Raw genomic sequence first — 26,294 nt, 5'->3', positions numbered from 1 at the left:
GGCCTCTACAGTTCTGGGGGCTAGGGTGTCTTCTCTCCTGTTGGGCCAGTATAGTTAATTTTTGTTGGTTTTTGTTTTGTTTTGTTGAGACAGAGTTTCACCCTCTAGTCCCGTCTGACCTGGAACTCACTCTGTAGACCAGGCTGGCCTTGAACTCACAGAGAACCACTTGCCTCTACCTCCCAAATGCTGCCACCATGCCTGGCTCAGTGCTTAGTATGTAGAGTGGACATGGCTACTTAGCAAGAAAGGGTAGTAGTTCTTCAGGGTGTTTTTTTTTTTGTGTGTGTGTATGTGGGTGTGTGGGTGGGAGGGTGTATTGTATGTATTATTCTGCTTTCATAGAAAGAACGCTGGTTCTGCTTGGGCACCTTCTGCTAAGGACAGCACAATGCATGGCTGAAGTCCCTGGGCAAAGGGACATGCAGAGTTACAAAAATAGCCTTCGTACTACCCTGGCCTGGGGTCTTCAGGAGGGAGACTATTCTTAGGAGTATCTCTGTCCCAAAGGAACTCTTCCCTGCCATTTGGCCAAAATGATTTCTTTTTGAAGAAGCAATTTGGACAAGAGTCAAAACCTCAAACTGCAAGGAAGTGGCCAGTTAGGCCACTGGGCCAAGCTCCAGCCAGGGAAGCAAGCTCTGTCCTCTCCTGCTCTCGACTTTTGGCCCCAGGACCCACTGTGAAAGGAACTGCAGGAAGACAGGTTCACAGTCCATGCCCCTCTGCTAACAGGGAAGCCGTGAGTCAGCCTGTTCTACTCTCGGCTGCCTTCAGACTCCAGCGTGAACAATCAAGGAAAGCAGGAAGAGGGGAAAGGGCAGCAGTAGGAAAATAAACACTTCCTTGCACTTCATTTGGGACAGAACAGCTCTTCTGACTGTTAAAATCACAGTCTTTCCCCGCCCCCGCTGTTTCCCCCTCTGCGCAGAAACAAGTTTTCTCCTTACCTGATGAGAGTTCAGGGTGTATCCTGTGGAAAAACAGGAGTGAGATGTAGAAGATAAAAGCCAGGCAGCCAAAGATCACCCCACAGACCAGGAAACTGTAACTGCCCTGGGCCTGGAAGATCTGCCAGAGAGGAACAGAAGAATGGCCATTAAATTCCCACGTGACCGTGCACCAGAAGATAAAATGGCCACCTTGGGCCCTGGTAGGCTTCTCAGTCAAGTTGGGGCCATCCTACCAGACACAAGAATGTAGGGGAAGTCTTCCCAAGGTTACAGGTCTGGTGAAGACAAAAGCTCTGCTCTAAAGCCAGGGTTGGACCTGTCTATACCCCATATACTCTTTCAGTTCCATCTTCTAGAACTTTCTGGAAAACTCCATATGATAACTGAAATTTCAAACGCATGAGATGTTTCTATACCCATAGGTCTAACTGAAACTTTGCTGAAGGGGTGTGTGTGTGTGTGTGGGGAGGATCTTTTAATTTTTTATTATGGAAATTTAGAACATGTCAAAGTAGCAAATAGAGCTTTCCTAGGCCACCAACTTAAGAAACCACACTGCGTCCAGTATGGTGGTACATGCCTTTAATTCCAGAGGCAGGTGGATCTCTGTGAGTTCAAGGCCAGCCTTGTCTACCTAGTAAGTTCCAGGACTACATAGAGAAACTGTCTAAAATTTAGAAAAAGAAAAAAGAAAGAAACCACATCAAATCAGACCCCAGACATGGCATTTCAATGCAGAAAACAACAAAATTAATTCTTCGCCTTCATCAGGACGGAGGGAAGAGAAAGGAGGCTCCAGGAGCTGGCGGGAATTTTGGAAGGTATACATCCTATGCTATACACCCCTGCTGGCTGTTACTAAGAGCCAACTGACCTAGGGAAAGCTGCTCTGTTTATTTATGTTTTGGGGTCCTGTGCTGTAAAAAGCCTGGCCTCTCTGTATGGTAGTCAAGGAAAGCAATGTTGATTTTAACATTTGATTTCCTGGGAAACAAATGTAACCTGGGCATGTTGAAGGAAAGCTAGGGCAGGCCCTAGACGTGAGCGGGGGTCCTGGTTAGCAGGGCTACAGACTGGGAGACATGGACCTGGGCAGATGGCTAAAAAACACTGCCAGACTCGGGCACACCATCTGGACTCTGAGGGCCAACAGCATTCTCATGGGGCCCCCCTGGCCTCAGGCCCAGACAGCCGTGTTTGCTTTGGATTTGTGCATTCGGTCATTAAGGTCTCCGCGTCCCACATCCAGAGGCCTGGCTTTTGAGTCTGGCTGGCGTGGAAATGGGAAGCGGCTAGCTCCAGCCTGGTGGGATTCAGGAAGTGAGAGCTTGGACTTAAAGGCGGTTGGCCGAATCTTCTCATCTACCTGGAGGAATGCTCCCCTACTACTGCCCTCCCACCCCGAGAGGACCCCACTTACCAAACCAACCAGCATCTGCAGGACCATCTCGCCAATTCCTGCCCCGGTCACCAGCACTGTAGTCGCACAGCCTAGCCAAACGGGAAGGGAAGGTTGGGTGAGAGCAAGCCAAGGATGCAGGAGTGAAGCTATCCGAATCCAGAGCATCCTGGGACGCCTCCGGAAGGTCTAAGAGAGGACTGTGGGTTCAGACATCTAGGGCTCTGATCTGTGACTACCTCAGGATGGTCTCCCTCCAGTTATTCCTATGTCTCTTTCTTGTTCTCAAACCTTCAATCGTTCATAGTTGTGTAGCCTGGCATTCGGGACTCTTCTCAGCCTGACCACTGTCTGCCCTTCCAGAGAGATGGAGACCTTCAGAGCACAAGCATAGCCTCAGAAGCTGAAGTCCAAGGCCAGTTATAACACCCCTCGCCAGGTGCCCTTCGACAAGTTGCGTCTCTAGAATGCTGATCCAGGACAGACACTTGAGGCCAGAGTTTATCAGTGGCACTGTGGCCAATGATGACACATCTCCTGTGGGCCCTACCTTCTTCCAGCTCTTTCTCCCTCAAGTCAATCCCTGCCCTGCCTGTGCCTGCGCATCCTTCCTCCACATCTTACTTCTGTTTCCCACCCTTTTTTCCGTGCAGGGCAGCTCAGACTTCTAAACTGCACGCTGCTCACTCTCCTCTCTGAATTCCAAGGGCTCCCCACTGTTGTGTGTGTTCTTTTGAGTCACCCTGGGACCCTTCTGCACATCAGCAATAGTGTCATAAACGTGCAGCTAGGGAGCCCTGTGAGCCGTCAGTGATGCCAATCAACCAAGAGCTTTCCATTTTCTACCATGCAGCACATTCCTATGGGAACAGCATCTGTCTTTGGGTTGTTTTCGTGGTGCTGGGGAGCAAACCCAGGGCTTCCACATGAAAGGCAAGTGCTCAGCTATTGAGGTGCAACCAGCCAAGCAGAGGAAGGCAGCTGCTGCTTCCTCCTCCGTCCTCTTCCTCCTCCTCTTCTTCCTTCTTCTTCCTCCTCCCTCCTCTTTCTTCTTCTTTCCTCTTCCTTCTCCTTCTTCCTTCTTCTTCCTCCTCCTCCTTTTTCTTCTCCTTTCTCTTCCTCCTCCCCCTTCCTCCTCCTCCTTTTTAGAGATCAGGTCTTACTACGTAGCACTGACTGGCCTAGAACTTACATAGCTCTGCCAGCTTCTGTTTCCCAAGTGTTAGAATTACAGGTGTGATCCACCATATGACAGAGAAGCCACCACCATATGACAGACAAGAAAACTGAGGCTTAGTGAGAAGAAAGAAATGAGGTCACTGGAGGTCATTGACCTGAAAATACAGAGGTGGGACTGATGCTTGCGTCTGCAACGTCCTTAAAGCCTAGACTTTCTGTTGTCCCTTTCTGGGACTGTGTTGGAGAGGACACAGCCTAGGTACAGGAGCTGTGAGATGGGCCACACAGCAGGGATGGGCCTGAGTCAGCGGTCCACAAAGAAGGCGGCCATTCCTCTCTGTGGAGATCAGAGATACTTCCTGGAAGGGCACAGAGTGGGGGACCTGATGGAGGCAGTCCAGATCGAGAGGGGTTATGGCCAAAGCATGATGGGTCAAAGTGACTGCTGTGTCATCAAGGAACTCCAAGTAGTTAGTGTGGCTAGACTGCAGGCCTGTCACTCAGAGGGCCCCCTAAGGCAGCACAGAGAGTGGCCTTGTGACATTCCCACACCTAGATGCTGTCAGAGCAGGCCACCTCCCGCTCTGTGACATCCCACTCAGAGGAGCCTGGGTTCTGGTTGTAGATTAGAACGCCAGGGAATCCCAATGCTGAGCCAGTGGGTCAGAGGGGGGCAAGATTGAGGGACAACGAGCAAGTCCAGACCTACAAAGGCAGAGGAAGTGACTGGAAAGGGCAGCACTATTAATATTAAATATGCCAAGCAAGTAAATGATGAGGCAGGCTGAATTAAGTGTGGACCGTGGGAAGTGACAGGCAGGAAGTGATGGGGCTGAGCGTCATCCGGCAGAGCCTGTTACCGCCATGGGGCTGAGCGGTCATCCAGCAGAGCCTGTTACTGCCATACTGGCACACCAGTTCATCTCTCAAAACCGACATGGGACGTTGTCCATCACTTAATTGACTTTCCTGAGTTAGAGTCTGAGAACTTGGGTCTCCTGGGGAGTTGCCCTCCCTGCTGCCAGGATGAGCTGGGGGAAGGGACTGTGTCTCCTGGGCATGTCCCCTGTTCTTCATGATGTCCTCAGTAGCACACAGGTGTGTTCCCAGGATGGGTGCTGACTCTGTCCTCAGTTCCACCAAGGTCAAGGCTGCTTCTGAATCACCGTTCAAAAGAATTCTTCCTGATTTGAGATGTGTCTCAGCCATGTGCTGAACCCCACTTAGAGGATCCAGAAGCCAGAAACTCAAAGCCACTTGATTCTTCAACTCATCCTATCTCTGGATTGTTTTTCTTCTAAGTTGATCACAGACATGACACTATGGCAGCCAATATATCAGCTGACCCATAATGTTTACGAGGAAGAGGAAGGAGATGGACGAGGAAGCCACAAGACTTCCCTGTGGCCTACAAGGACACACACAGGAGACACAGAAAGCCACGGACCGGACACACAGGAGACACAGAAAGCCACGGACCAGACACACAGGAGACACAGAAAGCCACAGATCGGACACACAGGAGACACAGAAAGCCACAGATCGGACACACAGGAGACACAGAAAGCCACGGACTGGACACACAGGAGACACAGAAAGCCACAGACCGGACACACAGGAGACACAGAAAGCCACGGACTGGACACCTGTGACCAAACATGCTTGCTCTCACAGGCCAGGGGGCGTTTTAATTTTCCCAGTAAAAGAAAGTCCAGGCCTAGAATACCACAGCAAGCTGGGAGCAGGAGAGGAGGTGGCCACCAGCTGCAGAGAACATGCTTCTGTGTTCCCCCGCCACTCACCTTTGTACTGGAGGATGTCCTCGGTGTAGGCCAGCATACTGGGGAAGGTGCTACTCAGAAACAGCCCCAGGCTTGCGGTCCCCACGAACAGGAAGATGACATTGTAGGAGAAAATAAGCAGCAACAGGAATGTCACCACCACTCCCACCTGTCACAGCGGAGGCAGAGGCAGTTTAGAGAGGGCACAAGGCTGGGCACCTTAGAGAAAGGCAGGCGCATCCTCGCTGGCCCCAGGAGAATGGTGTAGCCCACGCGCCACCCTGTGGTCTCATTGATACCTGCAACATCGCTAGTGCAGGCTCCGGGAAAGACTGCAACCTGAGCAATCACGCACTCCTACCCCCGCCATACAGTGAACACAGGGATTAAGCACTGCTGGTCCCCAGGGTATTCTATGAATCTGGGTCATCAATATTTCCCTTCCCACTGGTGGAGGGGGGTAACACCCCACTCTTCTATGAAGCATTGTTTCTTGCCCCTGAAACCTGAGTTCCAGGGTCCAAAGTGGGGAAGCCATGAGCCAGCAGGATGGGTGGTGGACATTGGGTCCCCACTCTCTGGGAATCAACACAAGCACCCAGGAGGACCAATGGTGGTGGCAACCAGCTTGGTGCCTCCTGGATTTCTCTTAAATCCCATGGCTGGAGCTGAGAAGTGGATAACTCAGATTGCATGCTCAGACATCTTTGTGGCTCAGCCGAGTCTCTGCCCTACAGGCAGAGTTTCACGAAAATAACCCAGTTTCTATGCTTTTTAAAAATGTTTTTTTATGTAAGTGTTGAATGATTTCTATGTGAAACCCAACTGGGAAGAAAGCAGAACAGCACAAGGCTGGGAGTCCAAAGCCCCAGGAGCGGGTCCACACTGGGAACCCTGAAGTGGCAGTCCCCGTGAACCCTGTAGTCTTCATCTCTACACCAGGCGCTAGCAAGGGGATGGCAAGGCTGGTGGTGAAATGATTTGAGACTGGAAGTGTTGAGCTTCCAATGAATGTCCCATTACTCTAGGATTTCTGTGTGATTTCTCTACCCTGAAGGCTGGGAGACAAACCCACCACTTGGTACCCACTTGGCAAGTCCTGCACCCCTGCACTGCAGCCCCAGCTCTGTGCTCTAAAGACACTCCGTGTTCTATGCCAAGTCCTAGCTTGGATGAGAAAATGTCCCTGGATTGGGGCTGTACATGTAGATCAGCATTAGAGAGCTCAGCCTGGGTGCCCAAGGCCCTGGGTTTGATCCTCAGCACCACAAAGCAAATTGTATCCTAGGATGTGCCTGTATGTCTGTTTCTAGGACCTAAAAGTCATGCAAAAAATCACAGCCAAAGCCGGGCGATGGTGGCGCACGCCTTTAATCCCAGCACTCGGGAGGCAGAGGCAGGCGGATCTCTGTGAGTTCGAGACCAGCCTGGTCTACAGAGCTAGTTCCAGGACAGGCTCCAAAGCCACAGAGAAACCCTGTCTCGAAAAACCAAAAAAAAAAAAAAAAAAAAAATCACAGCCAGTCCCAAACCCATTCCTCCACTCGCAGATGAAGGACTGGACAGGCTGAGAGGAAGGGACCTTCACAGAGTCACAACAGACCTTGGGGGAGAAGGAGGCGAGTGACCCCAGCACATGAACCCCATTAGCTCTGCCTCAAGATCTCTCAAAAGTGAGGTGTTCTAGAATCACCCTCCCCCCTCCTGCCCGAGAGAAAGCCATCAGGAAATAGAGGTTGAAGATAAACATGTCCCTTCACCATGGAGAGGCAACTTCAAGGCCTCTTTCATGTGGTAAAAACACAAGGCAGCAGGCTATGGCGGTGCACACCTGTAATCCCAGGGTTTAGGAGTCTGAGGCAGGAGGATTATGAATTAGAAGCAGCCTGGGCTACACAGTAAGACCTTGTCTCAAACAAAACCAGAAAAGCAGGCGATGGAGCGATTACTCAGCAGTAAAAGAGCACTGGCTTCTCTTTCCGAGGACCTGGGTTTGAGTCCCAGCACCTACATGATGACTCACAGGCAGCAGTAACTCCAGTTCCAGAGAGTCTGATGTCCCAACCCTGCCTCTGTGGGCACCAGGCAGGCAAGGGACCTGCACAGACACATATTCAGGCAAAGCACCCACACACAACACTCTGGAACCCTCATAAAGGTGGAAAGAGAAAACCAGCTCTTCAGAGTTGTCCTGTGGCCTCCACACACATACCATGGTCCAGGTATACCTCCTGACATCTCTCTCTCTCTCTCTCTCTCTCTCTCTCTCTCTCTCTCTCTCTCTCTCTCTCTCTCTCTCTCTCACACACACACACACACACACACACACACACCTACTACTACTAAATTAAGTTAAAAGAGCAGAAGTTGCTGGGCGGCAGTGGCGCATGCCTTTAATCCCAGCACTCAAGAGGCAGGCGATCTCTGTGAGTTTGAGATCAGCTTGGTCTACAAGAGCTAGTTCCAGGACAAGCTCCAAAGCAACACAGAGAAACTCTGTCTCAAAAAAGAGAAAAAAAACCAAAAAACAAAAACAGAAGTCACAGGTATATCTGTGGTTCCAAATATAACACATTTCTTTGGCACGATGACCCCACAGCTCTGTTTATTCTTTCTTTCTCTCTACCCAGTTCCTGGGCGTGACCAGAATTCTATTGTGGGGTCTCCACTCACATCCCATTTGCTGCAATCACAAGGTTCAAATGTCTCCATGCTAGGGACACTTACTATCCTTACAACCATGATGTTGGTCCACAAATCCAGACACACGTAAGAAACTGCTCCACAGACACAGCCATCCCCTGGACCACCGACAGTGTGATCCCCACTGAACTTGGAGTTTCCACTACCTGTCTGTCTCTGCCCAGCAGCTAACTGAAAACCCTATTCATTCTCTGCTGTCCACCAGTCAGCAGCCCTGACAGTTAGGAGTTGACTCTAGGGGCTGGTATAGCTCAGCAGTCTAGCACATCCTCAGCACCCCACCCCCTGAAAAAACAAGACTCCACACACCTGTAACCCAGAAACAAAGCGGACATTGTTCTGGAGTCTGCTGAACATTGGAGGAGGCGCTGAACAAGAGGTGCTGAAAACCATCCTGACCCCTGGTGGCCCAGCACTTGGAACTCATGAAGCTGTGAAAGCCTCTGACTAGCGCCAAGCACCTTTTTGTGCGCCTGCACCTAACTGTGAGGAGCTGCGTTTGTCAAGGTGGTGAAGCCTTTGAGGCTGGGCACATCAACCTGGTGACTAGGAGACAGGAGAGGATTGGTGGGCTGGGGAAACCCCCAGGGTGGTCAGCTGCTACCGGTTAAAGACTAGTGCAAAGAGTCACCTCAAGATGCCATCAAAGATGACTTTCCGCACAGGAAATGAGCAAAGAAAATACTTATCTCTGAGGGGCGGGGGAACACTTCCGTGTCGTCATTTGGATTTCAGAAGACCCACAGGTACAGGCTGCGTCTTTAGGGTATTTTTATAGCTTGAACTTACAAGCGGTAGGACCCTGACCCTGTGGGAACTCCCTAGGTTCCTGGAGGCATGTCATTGGAAGAGACTGTGGCAATCCCACCCTTCCTTTCTGCCCCTTTCCCCGCCTTATGACACTAACAATATGCCCAGCCCTACTCCAGCCTTTGCCATCCAGCACCCCATAGACTAGATCATAGACTAGAACACCCCAAAGTGAGAGCTAGACTAACCCCTTTTTCTTTATAGTTACCGTACACATGTTACTGTAGTGATGGAAGGGCCTCATCCATGTGGTCGCTCTAGCCCCCTCCTTGAATCCTGTTTTCTTCCTCCTTCACTCAGAAAAGTCCTGTCTCCCCTGCCCCACGAAACGTCAGAGAACCTTTCTGCCTAGTTCTGCCCTCTCTCAACTATTCTGCAGGAGCGAACAACCTCTCCCTGACTAGGGTCAGAAGCATTTTAATTGCTGCTTGTTTATTCATAGGTGAGTTCTCTCTGTTGCCCAGGCTGACCTTGAACTTAACCCTTCTGTCCCCTCCCAAGTGCTGGGACTGTAGGGATGCACCATTACCACACCTAGCTGGGAAGTCTTTTTTTGTTTCTTTCTTTTTTTTAATGTTATGTGTATGGGTGTTTTGCTTGCATACATGTTTGTGCACCAAATGTGTGCAATGTCAGAGGAGGACACAAGAGGGCGTCAGATCCCTGGACCTGGATTTACAGAGTGTAGTTAGTCATCCCATGGGTACTAGAAATCAAACTGGGTCCTGGAAGGGCAGCCAGTACCCTTAACCACCGAGCCATCACTCCATCTTGGGAAGTGCTTTCTTTCAGTGGATTTCCTAGAAAAGCCTCCCTGGAGGTTTTAAAACAGAGACTGGCAGGGATATCACAGAAGTGATCCAAGACTCAGAGGAAGTTTGACAGAGATGTACCCTAAGGGTTCTGTAATCTGGAGTCCTTTGTCATAGATGGTGACATGGACGTACATCAGGACACAAACCTTTATCTATTGCTTGGCCCAGACCCTGTTCCCAGCCAAGTTAGTTCCTTTACCTGGCTAGATGCTAGTCTGGCCATCCAAGACTCTCCTGGAGAGCTGCCAAAGGCAAATCCTAGGTCAGGCCAGAAGCATTGACTCCAAAGCCTTGCTCCACTGGCGAGAGGGCTCCGAACAGCCAGACACAGTGAGGAGTGCAGGAGGACCAAGGCTGAGACCTACATCCCTCATAATCCTGGCAGATGTCAGCTAGGGACCACTTTCCACACCATATTAATCACCCACTGTTCCTTCTGTTGAGGTGTTTAAGGACGTCAGAGGCCCAGACAGGGGAAGGAACTCTGCCAAGGATACACAGCAGGTTCCTCTTCCTTGATCTCCACCCTCCCTTGCCGGCATCTCCCCTCCTCCATTTCTACCTCCTCACCGTTCCAGCAGAATACAGTCCTGAACAAATGTCTCAGGCAGTGGTAAGGGCAGGAAGAAACAAAGTCTGTGTTCCTAAGAAGGGAAAGGCGGCCGCTTGGCCACTTACCACGTTGATGAACACCATGGTGGCTGGCCTCATCCTTGAGGAGACAGGGATGGAGATGAGCCGGCCCAGGGTGATGAAGCCCCAGAAGAGGCTGGGGAGGTACCCAGCCGTCTTGTGTCCGACAGACAGTGGCTTCTCCACAGCATAGCTATACACAAAGGCGGAATATGCACCCTGTGTGAAGAGTGGAGAGAGCAAGCCTCACTGAGCACGCCAGAGCCTCAGCTGGGACAGGCTGGGGAGGGCGAGCAGAGGCCATCTGGTCTTGTCCCTAGTGGCTCAGCCCAAGATGCCCTGGGAGCTAAGATCATGTGGTACACTCACACCCAAGCTGAGGACAGAAATGGTGCCACATAGGGCACCTGAGATGTCACCAGGTCCCCATGGACAGGCCTGGCTAAAAAGAAAAGGGCTTAGCCTCTTGCTTTACAAAAGAAAGAAAGACAGGAGAGGGGTCCACATTCACCCTAGAGCCGTCTGCTGTGGGTTGGGGCTTGTGAATAGGGCCTTCTCTTAGGAAAGTCCCTCCTACAGCAGTCAATCACAGCCAATCAAGACGTCCCTAACCTAGAAGACTTCTGGAAAGGGCACTAAATAGAGTTCACAGAGTCATCCACTGGTTGGACAGATGGGCTGGAATGTGGCTTGTTTATGACATGAGCTTGTGAAGCCCCATTGACAGCACACCGGAGTTTATATAGTGTGGCCTCTCACAGGGCAACAGGGCTGTGAGCTGTCAAAACTGTGGGTCACAGCCAGGCATGGTGCTTTTGGGAGAAGGACCAAGAGTTCAAAGCCAGCCTAGGCTACCTTTGATCTTGGCCAAAACAGAGCAAAGCAACTAGAACTGAAAAATCTTGGGTCACATAGAATTGGAAATAAACAAAACACCAGACAGGCCTCTTTCTAGAATTCACCAATAAAACTGATTGGTGAGAACAGAATAGACTCCTGGTCCTCACGGGCTGTGGCCACTGCAGGAGATGAACAGGACCCCAGTTCATTGCTCTGTAGGCGAAGTTCTGCAGACCCCTTGTGCTTTTATCTTCTTGCCAGTCCAGACTGGGTACCAGGGTAGAGGCCTCTCAGCAGAGCATGCTTTGGAGGAAGGCTCACCATCATCCCGTCCGTCATGAAGAGGACCAGAGCGGCTGTGATGTGGATGGCGAAGAAGGAGCACGGGGCACCCCGGAAGTTCCCCCTCTGACAGCAGCTGAACAGGTCCTCCTGCCCTGAAGGAGGCACAGAAGGGCAGGGAGAGTCAACCCTTGCTCCCTCCCCTCTGCTCGCCTAGTTAGGGGCGTCAGCAGGGGCTGCTTGCTGCCTCCACCTCCCCAGCTTTCAGGTACCTGTGAGGAGCAGCCACTATTCTTTGCCCACTCCTGGTAGAACTCAGGCTCACAGAGGTTAGCTAACTCCCCTAAGGTAACCTGGGAGAGAGTGGAGAGGATGGAGACAGTCTGCCCTGTACCTGGGAGAGAGTGGAGAGGATGGAGGCAGTCTGCCCTGTACCTGGGAGAGAGTGGAGAGGATGGAGGCAGTCTGCCCTGTCCATTCTTTCTGCCAGGTAGCTCCATCTCTTACTCACCTTACAAGAACTGCCAGGACCAAAGATTGCTTCTGACCCCTAGCCCTGCGCTCTAGGTTCATCTTCTGGGTGTGGGATTTCTAGGCAGCCAGAATAGATTACGAGAGCCCGCACCTGAGTGTGACTGAAACCTGGGGGCCAGTGAGGAGGTGTCGTCCTTCTCAGCGGGCCGGGTCTCCAGTGCCAGCTCGTCTGCAGACAGGAGCAGTGGCTTCCGCTGGGGGCAGGTCAGCAGCCGCTCCTTGGACAGCAGGAAGAGAACAGCCAGGGGCACTGGGAGCTGAGGGCAGTAGAGGGTAAGGAGGGTCTGGCTTGCTACATGTGGTCCATGCGGCAGGGTCACAGTCGAAGGTGCCCACCTCACCAAAGAGCCTTTGCCAACCCATGAGCCAGGCATCTGGGTACCATCTAGGCTTAGTGTAAGCACTGCTGGCCTTGGCCACACCTACTTCTCACAGGAGATAGGGAAGCCTTTCAAAGCCTGGACTTACAAGGGTCCTGACTACTGAGGCCAGGTGCCGGGTGACTGGCTACTAACACCCTTTCTCCCAATACTGCTACAGCACAGTGCCTCTTGTTCTGTGTGTCACAGCCTGATAAAATGTGACTGGGGGTGGCAGTCTGGAAAGAGCACGTGCTGTTCTTGCAGAGGGCTTAGATTTAGTTCCCAGTACCCACATGGTGCTTCACCACTGTCTATAACTCTAGTTCCCGGAGATCCGACACCATTCTTTGGCTTTCGCAGTCACTAGATGCACCCGAGATACACTGACACACAGGCAAAATACTCATATGCATCATGTCGTTTTTGAAAGTGCCATTAGGGGGCAGAGGATGCGGCTCAGTGGACGGTACCTGTCTACCAAGCACGAGGCCCCTGGGGTTATCACTGGTACTACCAAGGGGTGAGAAAAATGTGCTGAAAAGATTTGTTCTCACATTTCCCAGATGGGACAAACGAGGCTCAAAGTTATTATACAGCCACATACTGTTAGGACTGGTAGAGACCTGGGGGGTCGACTAGACACAGAGAGTGCAGGGTTCCCCCACATGGCCAGCACTGGTTTTCGGATTCCAGCTTACATGCGTGTTCCTACCTCTGGCTGCTGGAGTGATGCTGTATCCTCAGAGGGTACTGAGCTCTGTTAGGAGCTAGATGACTAAGCTAGAAAACACAGGCACAGGAAAGTGTCTGTTTCCCCTCCCCCTGCCCACTCTCTGTTCTCCACACGGAGCCATTTAGTCCCAAAGGTGCTCCCTAACCCAGTAGGAAACTCCTCCTACTTCTGAGGTTGCCTGGAGAAGCGGCCACTGCCTCCCACAGGTGTTCCTGCCCAGGCCCAGTCCACCTTCACTACCAGGAAACTTTATGAACTCTAACTGCTGTTCTTCCTGGTCTGGCTGTAAAGATGCTCACACCAGTCTGAAGACAAAAAGCCACCCAACCCCACGCCCTCCCCGTGGTGCTCTTGAGAGCCTATTTCAACACTCTAAAGGCAGCCAAGGTCACAGTTAGGTATGTTGCCACACACCTGGAGTCTCTGCTACTCAGAAGGCAGGAGCTGAAGATCAGCCCAGGGCACCCCAAGTGTAACCCCAACTCACAATTTACAACAACAGGGTCAAGTTCAGACAGTCCTTGGAGGTTATAAAGCCACACACGGAGACCTGCATGGCAAGAGACCTGTGTCTCTGTGCTGGGGAGACTCAGCCCTCCCTCCAGCAACTGGGGAAGGAGGAAGCAGGCATGGAGGCCTCAGCAGCAGAAAGCCTGACAGAAAGCCAAAGGGAAGCAGCTGAACCCCAGGGCTGGCACTTGGGAGGCCTAAAGAGGTGGGTGAAGGGAACGGCTTCACGACAGATTAGCTGGCAGGAACATACCTCGCTTTTACAGGACTCCCATTCGGGGACACGGGTGCCACCCTGAAGACCAGCTAGTGCCGGGCAGGTGTGTATGTGTGTGAACATAAGGAAGCCAGTCCATCTACTGCTGTAATTCTTTCGGCCGTGGGCTATTTATGTTCAGACACACACAAATAGGGAAATTCCCGGAAATCTTGTAGCAAGCAGCCTCGCCAGTCTGCACCTTTGTGGGGAGAACAGACCCTGGGCCTATGCAGGGCTTCCTGCATGCAGAGTCATAGCAGGGATCCTTCCCTAAGCAGGGATGCAGGTTCAAAGCTGCCTTGATCCAAAATGGTGGCCACGGATATAAAAGGGACAGGAGAGAGGAAAAAGTGGTACCTTGCTGAGGGCATCACTGATCTTCCAGCCCAGGAAAAGGAGCAGACTAGGCCTCTCTCAGTTCCCTATCAGGGCCTCAGGCCAGTGAGGTGTGACACCCCTCTGCATGCCCAGCACTGATCTGGTCGGGGCTTAGGGCCCTTTCAGTCCTTTATGCAGGCATTCCTCTGAAGCAGTGCAGTAGCCAACGGCCTCTGGAAGACCGGGAAGGCCTACGGCAGAGAGGCCCTGGGCGACAGTGAGGAGGCTCACACAGGGACTCTCTCCCACAGCCTGGCTATCGGCCACCTGGAATATCTTCACTTCCAGCCCATGATGAGGCCGGTCATTAAGATGGCTTGAGCGGTCACTCCCAAGCCTGGTGGGTGGAGGACCAGCAATCTCCCCTGGTTCACAGGGGATCCTCTTGAGGTGCAGAGCACTGGAGGGTTCTAGGTGGAAGCCAGAATCAACGCTGACTTGGCCATGTGCATGAAAGGGGCCTGAGCGGCTAAGCTGGTCGGGGTCAGTGGTCTCTGTGCTGTCTAGTGTCTTGTTTTCTTTTTCTTTTTGGTTTTTCGAGACAGGGTTTCTCTGTAGCTTTGGAGCCTGTCCTGGAACTAGCTCTTGTAGACCACCACCCGGCTTGTCTAGTGTCTTGTTAATGACCCAAACTGGAGTCACATGGAAACAGGGAACCTAAATTGAGAAAATGCCCCATCAGATTGGCCCGAGGTCACGTCTGTGGGGCACTTTCTTGATTTATGCTTGGCGTGGGTGGTGTTGCTCCTAAGCAGGTAGTTCTGGGTTGCTTTGAAAAAATGAGCTGGAGAGATGGCTCAGCAGTTAAGAGCACTAACTGCTCTTCCAGAGGTCCTGAGTCCAATTCCCAGCAACCACATAGTGACTCACCACTACCTGTAATGAGATCTGGTGCCCTCCTCTGGCCCGCAGGCGTGCATCCAGACAGAACACTGTACATAATATTTTTTTTAAAAAAAAGCGAGCTGGGGCCTGAGGTCCCGAGTTCGATTCCAGGCCATCGCTCCGATGAGTAACTCGCTGTATGTGTATGTATGTAAATATGAGCATGCATGCATAATTAATCAGAAAAAAAGCGAGCTGGGGGAATGGGGGAACTGGGTAGATGATGGTTCAGCAGTTGAGAGCACTGGCTGCTCTTCCAGAGAACCCCGGTTCAATTCCTAGCACCCACATAACAGCTTACACACGTCTGTAACTTCAGTTCCAGGGGTTCTGACACTCTCACACAGACATACATGCAGGTGAAACACCACAGAACGTAAAATACAAATAAATTATTTTTAAAAAGCAAGCTGAATAAGCCACAGGGAGCAAGGCAGCAAGCAGTGTTCCTCCATGGCTTCTGCTTCAGTTCCTGCCTCCAGGTTCCCGCCCTGGCTTCCCTCCATCATGGGCTATAAAGCGAAACCAAAATAAACCCTTTTCCCCTTTAGCTGCTATGGTCACAGAACAAACCAAACGAGGACAGTCTCTCTGTCTTTTCTACCACAGGAAGCAGGAACTCAAGGCGCAGGGCCCCGGAGATCCCCATCAGTGATGAAGGACCCCAGAGAAGAAGCCACTATCTGCCATGATGGGCCTCTTGGTCATGGAGGAACAGAAACGATTTTCCACAGGCCTCAGAGAACTTGGAAGCTGATCCTGATTTTCACTGTGTAAACATAGCCACAGGCTTCCTTTCTTGAGAACTGCCAACACAGAGTCACAGTGCGGGACTTTGGAGATGATCCCTAAAGGTCACTAATCTCCCGTGACTGGGGCCAGGCATGTTTCCTGGGTCTGAAGATTCTGTGCTGGGAAGCTGGACTGGGAGGCCTGCATTGTCCCCAGCTCCTTACCCTACCTGCACCAGCGACACTTACGTTGATGAGAGCCATGATCCAGAAGGCATAGGATACGTGGTTCTCTGTCGAATCCTTTGGGGGCAGCCTAGGGATCGTCTGGTTTGACCAAGGCTGGGTTGCTGCATGATGCTGGCCCAGGACCGGGGATGCATGGAACAGGTGGCTTCTGGAGGTGGCATTGGCTGTGCTATTAGCAGGAAAGCAGTTGGCCTCTGACAGGAAGGGATCAGCAATCAGGGGGCTCAGCAGAGCACCAAAGCCCACGAAGAAATGGAGGACCTGGGTGGGGGGTGGGTACCACTCAGCCTGCTTCAGGACTTGCTTCCAGAGGGTGCAACCTCCCCTTACCTTTTACCTGGTGTCCCAGCCAGGGTCCCCCTGCCTGGCCGGAGAGCTGGGAGGAAGACTCAGGAAGCAGGAGAGAGAAGGAAGAACGTCGAGAAAAGCCCCCTTGCACCACACTCGATACCTGGGGTAACTGGTGTGGCAGGAGTCAACCCTTCCTCCCCCTCTCCCTTCCCCAACTCTATTGGCATTGGTGCTGTGCCCGTTATGGTGGTCAGTTTCACCAGCTTGATTGGACTAAGACACAGCTGGGGCACTAGGAAAGCACCCCTCTGGGGATGTCTGTGAAGGTATTTCCAGGGAGGCTTAACTAATGAGGGAAGACCCACCCCAAATATGGGTGACCCCATTCCATCAGCTGGGGGCTGAGGCTAAGTCACAAAAGGAAAAGGAAACAGGCAAAACCTGGCATTCCCCTGTCTGTTCCCTGGTTGGTGCCAAGGACTGAGCCACTCCTGACCACACTGTTCCTTCCCCCTCCCACCATCATGGACTGCATCCCCCTAAACTGTGAGCCAAAATTAACTCTATTCCCTTAACTTGCTTCCTTGGGTACTTGGTAACAACCACAAATGCTGGGTGACTGGAAGGAAAGAGGAGAGGAGGAGAGAGATGTGAGAACGGACAGCGAGCCCTCAGTAACACTGCCTTTCCTCGTTAGAGAACTTTAGTTAACACCGGGATTCCTGGGAGAGGCCAACAAGGTAGGCAGAGATCACCCCTGGAGAGAGGGAGAAAGCCAAACCCAGGTATTAGGTTACTGATGGTGAGTGGCCCAGCTAGTAAGTGATCAGGATAGGCTGAGCCACCGGCATCCCTGGGGACTGCCTGGGAGCTCCCTACACTCTGCCCAGTACCCAGCCTCCCCCTGTGCAGCTCACCTGAAGGAAGAAGGCTGAGTCCTTCTGGTATATCCTCACCAGCTGCATGTTGGCCACGGTGTCGATGCAGCCCATGGCTAGGCCCGCCAGCGCTATGACCGAGGCCAATACCTTCACATCATGGCAGAAGGGGATGACAGCAAATACCAGGGAGATGGCCAGGGTAGAGGTGAAGAGGGCCCATAACGATTGGGCCAGGCTGGGCAGGGGAGAGCTGGAGTCAGCAGAGGAGCCCAGAGCCGCCCTGGAAGGCTCCTGCTCCTCGCCATTGCTCTGCTACCAACCGGAAGGGAACTGCTCACAAGCTGCGGGCTGCAGGCAGGAGCATGAGTAAGCGTTTCCTAAGTGCAGCAATAGCCTCTCATGGCTGCCACGGGTACTCCGGATGTCGTACTGGTGCTCACTAAGCTCAGCTACCACGTTATGTTGCTAAAACCTTAAATTATCCACTTTAAGCAATTCTGTGAGACAATATTCCTGTCCCTCCCAGGGAGACTCCTTTGAGCATCTTCAAGGGACATCTACAGATAAGGGCTGGGGACCCAGGATGAGCCTGAGCTTGGCAGTCCTCAGCTGGGCAAGAGTAGGGCCAGGTAAGCTGTCTTTCCAGGCAGAGCCAAGCTGCCAGGAGCAAAGCTACAGCACAGAGTCTGCTTAATTCAGTATGCCTCTTCAAGGACAGAGGTCAGGGGCTATCCCCACGGAGACTAGTCTGAGCAGTTCCCGGTGCAGACAGACATCAGAACACGCAGAGGGCTATCCCCATGAGAGATGGATGTCAAGATCCTTTTGGCAGGGAGTTCTACCTTATAACCAAGTGCCTAGCGACAGGATCAGGCTTGTGTGTTTAGGACCACTCTATAGGCTAATGGGTTGGGGGAAGAGCTTGGGCAACAAGAAGGTTCTGGAGGTTGTGGAAGAACGTCCTCAGATTATGAAAAGGGAAAGGGGTGATTCCAGAACACTGGAAGAGCAGAGGGGACCCCCAGAGGTGGAGCAGACTGTCTTTTGCCAGCACTTGACTCTGGTCTCCCGGGCACTCAGCCACCTCATCTCCTTGCATCCGATTAAAGCCTTTATCAGAGCAGTTCTGTTGATAGCAGCGGTTCATTATTTTGTTATTTTCTCATTTCCAGGCTGATCTGCTGAGGAGATCACTGTTCATGACCCCTGTCTGTTCCCACTCAGAACCTGGGGGTAGACTTGCTTCAAGGCCCGACTGAAGAGGGTAGAGGGAAGGTGGCTGCAATGTGGCTGCAGTCTTGCAGCTGTCCCTTGGTCCCTGCTCTGACAATTCCCAGCCCTCACCACCCAGCTACCTTACTCCAGTGCTTGCTTGTGTTCCTGCTTCCTGCTCTGTGATAGCACATCTCACTGGCCTCTTCCTCCGGACCCAGTTCAGAGGGGATGCCTATGCACACAAGGCTTGACGAAAATGGTAGACCTTAACTTTCCATTCTCTCCCTCTCCTTCCACACTTCCTTTCCTTGTCTAAGACAGGCAGGCAACCTCTTGCAGACCAACTTCGGTAATAGCAAGGGTCACTTCTATATGTACCTTCACCAGACCGTTACCACAACCTCACTCACAGGCCAAGTACAAATATTCTGAGGAATTAACCCATTACGTATGGCGGCTCTCCTAGCACACTGAGGTAGAAGGAGGAAGACGGAAAGTTCAGCACAGCCTGGGCTACACAGCGAGACCATTTATCAAAAATGGAAAAGAAACCCAACAATTGGATGAGACCTGGGGGGTGGCCACACTGTGTGTCTAGTGTGTGTCTATCGGATGTCCTGGGGTACGGCTTGTGTGGAAGTGGTCCAGGACAGCCCTCAGGCTTCTCGCAAAACCCTGAGGGCATGGAATCTAAGACCTGTAAGCTGTGACAGAAGAAACTACGGGGAGGTAGGGAAGGGAAGGATGGGTAAGGCCTGGTGTTGCCATGTGTGCAAAAGCCACCGGCATTCATCCACAGTGGTACAGACTTTTAGTACACGTGAGCTGAGCATACTGGGAGGTGGACCTCACGCTTGTGCCCATTTGACTCATGAGTGAACCCAGGCTAGGAGGAAGCAGACATGGAAAATCCCTTCCCTCTGTCTCCTGCCAGGACTTGGGCTGTGGTTGGAGTCTAAGCTGGCCACCAGAATCTGGAAGGCTGACCCCACATTTGTCCTGAGAGTAGACCAGTGGTTCAGTCTTGCAGGTGTTGTAGGGCTGCATGTAGACATTTCAGAAATCCTTCAGAATGGAGCCTGGCTCCCAGGGCCAGGCTAAAGTATATGCACTGCCGATTTTAAATCCCTTTCAGGAAGGTGGGTAACTGGAGATTACAGAGTAATAACGTTAAAAAGATGTGTGATGAAAACACTTGGCTCACCTCTGATTCTGCCCAGTGTGACCCGTGGCAAGTTACTGCTCTCCCCTCTTGAGCCTTGGTTTCCTCCCCTCTAATTGAGGATAGCCAAGTGCTCCATCTTTTTTTTTTTGGTTTTTCGAGACAGGGTTTTTCTGTGGTTTTGGAGCCTGTCCTGGAACTAGCTCTTGTAGACCAGGCTGGTCTCGAACTCACAGAGATCCGCCTGCCTCTGCCTCCCAGAGTGCTGGGATTAAAGGCGTGCGCCACCACCGCCCGGCCCAAGTGCTCCATCTTAAGGCCTCATGCGGTTCCCTCTCCAGTTCTCATCCCTCCTTGCAGCGCTGGACCCAGGATATGTGCCAGCGAGAAGGAGGCCGGGACCAGTGCCAGCTCTAGGTGCCTTCCCACCTTTCTCGTGAGTGATCCTCGTAGGCCGATCCAGGAATGCCCCAGAAGCCCACCTCCTGGCCACACGATGTGTACCAATGAGAGCAGCTCAGCTAGCACCTAGGGACCTTCTCACCTTACAGACCAGGAAGCTGAGGTCCAGATGGGAAGACAGTACTGTGGAACTGAGCCCAGGGGGCTTGACGCCCAACTGAGGCCAACATCCAGCAGAGCACCACTGACCTGCCCTCCACTGGAACTCAGACATGAATGTTAAATGAATCTCTTTCCTCCAGGGCCTAAGAAACATATGCCAGAAAGTCTGATAAATGGTCAAGTTACTTATTAATGACTTCACAGGAAGCCGTAAATGGGAGTGGAAAGAAGGAGGGGCCCCCGGCATCCTCCTTCAAGTTGGCTGAGATTACGGAGGCATTGCCTGCTGGGCCACTTTGGCTCTGTGACCTTGAGTGAGCTGCTCTAAACCCTCTCAGCACTGGTTGCCAGGTACACATGTGACCACCTTGGTGTGTCCCTGCCTTGGGCACCTGGTGCCCTGAAAAGACTGCATGGCTCTTTACAGGCAGAGCCCTCTCCTGCGCTCTGTCTGCAGCTGGGGAGAACTCTGCTGAGGCCTAATTCCATGGCAATTTTCTCTCAAACCAGGCTGGTGGGGGCAAGAAGGGCTCCCTATACCTCAGTCACCTCAAACCTCCATATGGATGTTCATGGCCCCATGTTGGGGAGGCAGGACTGCCCTGTTTGACCCAGGCTGTGGCTGCACCCTGCCCCAGTGTCTCTCTGGGTGCTGAACATTTGCGAAGTGCCTTAGAGCCAAACCTTAGGTCTGTCTGCCCAGACACCTCTCCCCCAGTTCCTGACATACCTGACCTGTTTCTCAAGAGGCAGTTCCTCTTTTTTTTTTTTTTTTGGTTTTTCGAGACAGGGTTTCTCTGTGAAACAGTCCTCACGCTGCAGACGAGGCTGGCCTTGAACTCACAGAGATCCACCTGGCTCTACCTCATGAGTGCTGGGATTAAAGGCATGCACCATCACTGCCCGGCTAAGAGTCAGTTCTTAATGTCACCTCCCCAAAGTGGCCCACAACTCTGTCACCCTCTCTCCCTGTTCTAATTCACTACCACACACTGCCTTCCAGAAGGGACATTTAGGAAGAGCAGGGACCTTGTCTGGAGCCCTCAGCCCTGAAACAGAGCGTGGCTCAAGGAGCATTTGTTGATGAATGAATTAATCCATGGGATGAGTTCTGAGATGCTTTAATTAAAACTATAAAAATCACATATGGTTTCTATAGTATAAAATTCACCTACTTAAGTGTATAACTCAATGTTTGTTTTTATTCATATCGTGAATAGTGAACCCATTATCATAGTTTAAGTTCTGAGGTTTGCTTATTGTCTTTGTAAGACAGGGTCTCACTATATAGCCAAGGTTTTCCTAGAACTCACAATCCTCCTGCCTCAGCATCCCCACCCCCACCCTGTCTAAATCTGCCCCCACCCCCAGACTCCAAGTGCTGGGATTATCTTATTTTCTTTTTTTCTTTTTTGGTTTTTTGGAGACAAGGTTTCTCTGTAGCTTTGGTGCCTGTCCCGGAACTAGCTCTTGTAGACCAGACTGGCCTCGAACTCCCAGAGATCCGCCTGCCTCTGCCTCCCAAGTGCTGGCATTAAAGGCGTGTGCCACCACCGGCCCGACGTGCTGGGATTATCTTAAATTTAAAAATATTTCTGTCATCTCAGAGAGAAATGTTCCATTCATCAACAGTGACCCCTGTGTTTCTCCACACCTATCTCCAGCCTCAGGCGACTTCCTACCTCTTTCTATGAGGCTTTCTGTCACTCCGATCCTCCGTGCTGGACAGCCCATGTGAACGGTCTCATTCCCTGTGTGGTCTTTCCTGACTGGCCATTTCAGGACTAGAACTTTGGCTGCACCAGAAACCCTTGTAAGGACGGCCCCATAGGCTTGCCTGCCCCTTTTCTTTATGCATCGTTTCATTTACCTGACCACCGACTTGTGAAAATCTGGTTATTTCCACTTATTTATGACGAGTAATATCACTGTGCACATCCAGGTACACATTTTGGTGTGGGCAAATGTTTTCCCTTCTCGAGCGTAGACTGAGGAGCAGAACTGTTGGGTTCATGGTAACTCCATGCTGAAGCTTTGCTCTTGTCTTAGTTTGATTGAGACAGGTTCTCAGGTCGTCTAGGCTGGCCTCAAAGGCCTTATGTAGTGAAGCGTAGCTATGAATCTCCATCCTCCTGTCTCCGTCTCCCAAGGACTGGGACTACAGGCTTACACCCCTATGCCTGGCTTTCAGATGTTTTTACACAAGAACCTTTCTGGTGCTGAACTCCCAGTAGGACTCTGGCACATGGTGGACAAACAGAGGCTTCTGGAAGTGAGGTCAGTCAGAGCCCAGCCCAGAGAGGGGAACTGGAGGTGTTGTGTTCCCGGGTCTGCAAGGGGCCAGTGACTTGAGATGCAAGGGGACTTGGAGCTGGCTATGAGGAAGGTGTGAAAACTCAGTTTGCTCTAAGGGTTTGCAGGAGGGATTTTTAGCTGGGTCTAGGCAGCAGGAGACTTGATGATAAGAGGGACTTAGATTTAAAAAGATAGATAAGGAAGGTGTCAATTGGCAACGTGTAGCTATCCAGCCCTCGACCACTCAGTGCAGGGGAGAAGCCAAGGAGATGCTGGCAATCTTAGATTGTCAATCTACTGATGTCCTGAGATAAGGGGGTTTCCCAGCTGACCACCGGGGTGATTAGACAGGTCCCACAAAATCAGAAAAAACCTTTTGTCTAAATACCCCTTATCTGTCCTGTCAATCACATGCCTCCTCAGTCTGCCAGCCATGTGGCTTTCTATGTCTCTTCTCTAGATTTCCTCTTTGCACTAAACAAGATTTTCTAGGGAGGCTCCAGTTCAGGATCCAGTGGCTGTTCCTCCTCTGCTGGCCCTGCAGATGGCCTTCTTTAAAGGCCAAGCTCTTTGTCTCTGCTAAGCAGAGGGAAGGAAGGCTGGTGTTGCCCTGGGGTCCCACTCCAACGCTTGCCCTGCAGAGGCATCTAGAAGGCTCCCTGTGGCCCAGGGCCCTCAGATTAGGCAGGGGATAGAACCTAAGCAGAACCCTAAAGCAAAGCATCTGTGTATCTCTCTCCCCCACCCCTTCTACAGCTGGCCCCTGAGATTTGTTAAGGCAATCCCCCATTCTGAGTGCCAGCCTGGCGCACTGACTGGTAATCACTTAAGCTGAAAAGCACTTCCTTGCAGGGACATTAGCATTTCAACAGACGGGGAGGTTGTGCTCCCCACTTTAGAGGCCACGTCAGGATTGGCTGGGCTTCTGTTCATTTCGGGAGGGGGGGTGGGAATGGGGAGACTGCTCAGATTTAGACAGGTGGGGGCCATCATCGCAGACACTCAGAATTCCCCCTTCTTCCCCACCAGAACCCTGCTTTGCTCTGTACCAAAGAAAACAGTTCTTGGTGACATTTGGTTTTGAAGCTGTGAGGGCCGAGACTCAGAATTTAAAGGCCAACCCCAAGAGCCCTGCCTGGCTCTGGAAGAGCCCAGAGGTCCACACTGCCTTCCCAGACACTGTCAGAGCTCAAGAAAACTCAGCTCATGAAGAATGACAGGATATCTATGCATCTCCATCTCCTGCACAGACCTTAGCAATGGAGCAGTCACAACAGAGCGGGAGCCCCTTCCAAGGCACCTGGGACTACGGACAAATGCCCACATGCAAACCCTGGAACTGTGCAATGTGGGACCCCTTCCCTCCTTCCTTCCCTCCTTTCATTCTTTTCTTTCTTTCTTTCTTTCTTTCTTTCTTTCCTTTTCCTTTTTTTTTTTTTTTTGTTTTGTTTTGTTTTGGTTGCTTGAGACAAGGGCTTGCTATGTAGCCCAGGCTGGCCTCCAACTCAGGTTTTCCTGACTCAGCCTCCGGAGGGCTGGGATTACCACACCTAGGTGAATTTCATAACCACTCTATGCCTCTGCTTCCTCGTGTATAAAACAGAGACAATATTATTACTTTGCAGGGCTGTAGTGAAAATGAAATGGGTTGATACAAGAACTAAGAAAGCCCTGGCACAGGCCTTCTGCACAATGGTTTAGTAACCACTGTTGACATGGCCGTGGTTTCCTGCTGCAGGGCTCTCTCTCTTGCCTTTTCCGAGCCCTGGTGGATAAGGAACCTAGAGACAGGAGCAAAGCCAGGGAGAGGTGGCCCAACTAGGTGTGTATGTCTTCTCATTTCAGAAAGGCAGGCTTGCCAACCTGCCACTTAGAATGATCCTCATTCGCCTTCCTGTTTGCGCTACATGTGTTCCTAAAAAGTCCTAGGAAGGACAGCTTCTCCAAGTCACATCCGTGAGGATCAGGAGGGTGGCCCAGCAGCAGGGAGCTTGCCTGACACACATGCATCCATGGGTTTCATGCCCAGCACCCCCCACACAATGACAGACTCCCCTCCTCTGACAGTCAGAGATATTCCCTCTTTCTCTTCATTAATTTTCTAGGTTAAACAGGTCTTTAAAATTCCTGTATGTCTGATACTATCCCAAACCCACACACACCACACAAAATAAAACCCAAAAAATCAAAAAGCAACAACAAAAAACAAAACAAAATAAAACAACAACTGGAAAATTCTTGCATTTGCAAGAGAATATGGGGGAAATGAAAACCATCACTTTCCAATTCTGAGGTATGGCAGGCTCTGGATCGCTTTGACTGGGGTCCACTTTCTGTGGACATCTGTACCGCATCTTCCCACCGCTGCTGCACACACAGCTGGAGGATTAAGCACTTAGAGCCTTCGGGCCCAGAATGGTCTCTACACCCGGTTTTTTTAATTACTTATTTTGCGATAGACCTCCCAACCATGGTTTTACGATCCAGGTGGAATTTGGAGGACCACACAGCAGCCTCAGCTCTAGGACTCTCTCTGCTCCTGACTGAACAGAGAAGGAAGGCTGCTGCCCTTCTGGAAGAGGGACTCCTATACAGTTAGCCAGGAGAATAACACTCTGCTTGCCAGATAGAGATCAGAGCTCTGTCCTGGAAGAGGCCAGGGAGGAGTAACAAGGTAGAGGGGTACAGAGGGGACCCTGGGCACCATAGATAGAGGATGGATGAGAAGCTTTATATTTCTCTACCTGGCCCTCACTATACGGTCTCAGAGGCCCAAGGGCTCAACCTCCGCAGGCCAGCGCTGGCTCCCTCAGGAGACCCCAGGGGCCTCACCACCTGTGCCAATTGATGTGGCTGGGTGCCTGTTCAAACCCACAGGCCAGTCCTGTCACCGAGAACTGCTCCCTGAACTGGCACCACCAACTGTCTTCCCATCTCAGTGCCAATTCCACCTCCAGTGCTGGGGCTACAAAACCTCAAGAGGAGCAGCGAAATAAGGGTCCTAAGCAGCTCTGCACATTCCATCACTTCTTGGCTGGTGGGCATGGAGAGCGAGGGCGGAACGGTTTTAAGCTCTCTCAGGGGTGAGTGAAGGCAAACACAGCCCAGAAGTCACCTTCAGTCCCGGGAGAGTTTTCCGGGAGAGCTTGTGGTGGGGGAGGGAGGCAGCCCCTGGGCTAAGACCCAGCCCAGCAGGGCAGGTGGTCGCAGCTGCGGGGAAGTGGAGGGGCGCGCGGGCGCGACACTCACGTCCTCTTGAAGACGCCCCCGAGGGCGCTGCCCAGCAGGAGGCAGAGCTGCTGCGAGAAGAAGACCCAAGAGATCTGGGGCAGCGAGCTGTGCGTTTGGCAGCGGAGGTCCAGCAGCGTGGGCCCCAGGAAGGCGATGCACAGGCCGAAGCTGAAGAAGACGCTCCAGTAGGTGAGCGTGGGCTGCAGGTTGCGGCGGAGCAGCCCCGACACCCGGCCGTCGCAGCCCATGACTCGGCCGGCTGCTCGCAGCGAGCCCAGGGCCGAGTGAGGCGGTCGACAGGAGGCCGGGCGGGAGGAGGAGAAGAGAGGAGGGGAGCGCCAAGCGGCTGCCCCGCCCTCGGCCAGCGCGCACGGGGACGCCCGGCGGTCGGGGGCGCCGTGGACGCACGTGTCCCGCCGCGGGGACCGCCCTGCCTCGCCCCGCCTTACCTCGAGTCCCCGGGGGCCCCGGGCTGGAACCCACCCTGGCACGACCCGCCGGCTAGCGCCAAACGCTCCACGAACCCCACACTGCAGCCTTTTCTCTTGGAGACCTGAATCCTCTTCAGTTGATCCTGGGGGTGCCGCAGGTGGGCTTCGAGGATCTGCCAGTGCCTCCC

The 26,294-nt window shown here is 52.2% G+C and overlaps 1 protein-coding gene across 3 annotated transcripts in view; it reads right to left on the bottom strand.

Moving 5' to 3' along the window:
* Nucleotides 1–26,046, bottom strand: part of Mfsd4a (major facilitator superfamily domain containing 4A) — a 38,837-nt gene extending 12,791 nt beyond the window's left edge. For all 3 annotated transcript variants that reach the window (XM_057769708.1, XM_057769709.1, XM_057769710.1), the window contains exons 1-9: nucleotides 25,694–26,046; nucleotides 17,245–17,443; nucleotides 16,037–16,297; nucleotides 12,021–12,186; nucleotides 11,435–11,550; nucleotides 10,319–10,492; nucleotides 5,334–5,481; nucleotides 2,374–2,444; nucleotides 951–1,071 (exon numbers count right to left, since the gene is read on the bottom strand). In XM_057769708.1, the coding sequence (XP_057625691.1) occupies nucleotides 951–1,071; nucleotides 2,374–2,444; nucleotides 5,334–5,481; nucleotides 10,319–10,492; nucleotides 11,435–11,550; nucleotides 12,021–12,186; nucleotides 16,037–16,297; nucleotides 17,245–17,443; nucleotides 25,694–25,923 (1,486 nt within the window). In that variant the 5' untranslated portion in view covers nucleotides 25,924–26,046. The remainder of the gene's footprint in view (nucleotides 1–950; nucleotides 1,072–2,373; nucleotides 2,445–5,333; nucleotides 5,482–10,318; nucleotides 10,493–11,434; nucleotides 11,551–12,020; nucleotides 12,187–16,036; nucleotides 16,298–17,244; nucleotides 17,444–25,693) is intronic.
* Between the last annotated feature and the right edge of the window lie 248 nt (nucleotides 26,047–26,294).

The sequence above is a fragment of the Chionomys nivalis genome, chromosome 5 (assembly GCF_950005125.1).
Source record: "Chionomys nivalis chromosome 5, mChiNiv1.1, whole genome shotgun sequence".
Classification (NCBI taxonomy): domain Eukaryota; kingdom Metazoa; phylum Chordata; class Mammalia; order Rodentia; family Cricetidae; genus Chionomys; species Chionomys nivalis.
Note: the sequence above shows the minus strand (reverse complement) of the source record. Positions and strands in the feature narration are given on the sequence as shown.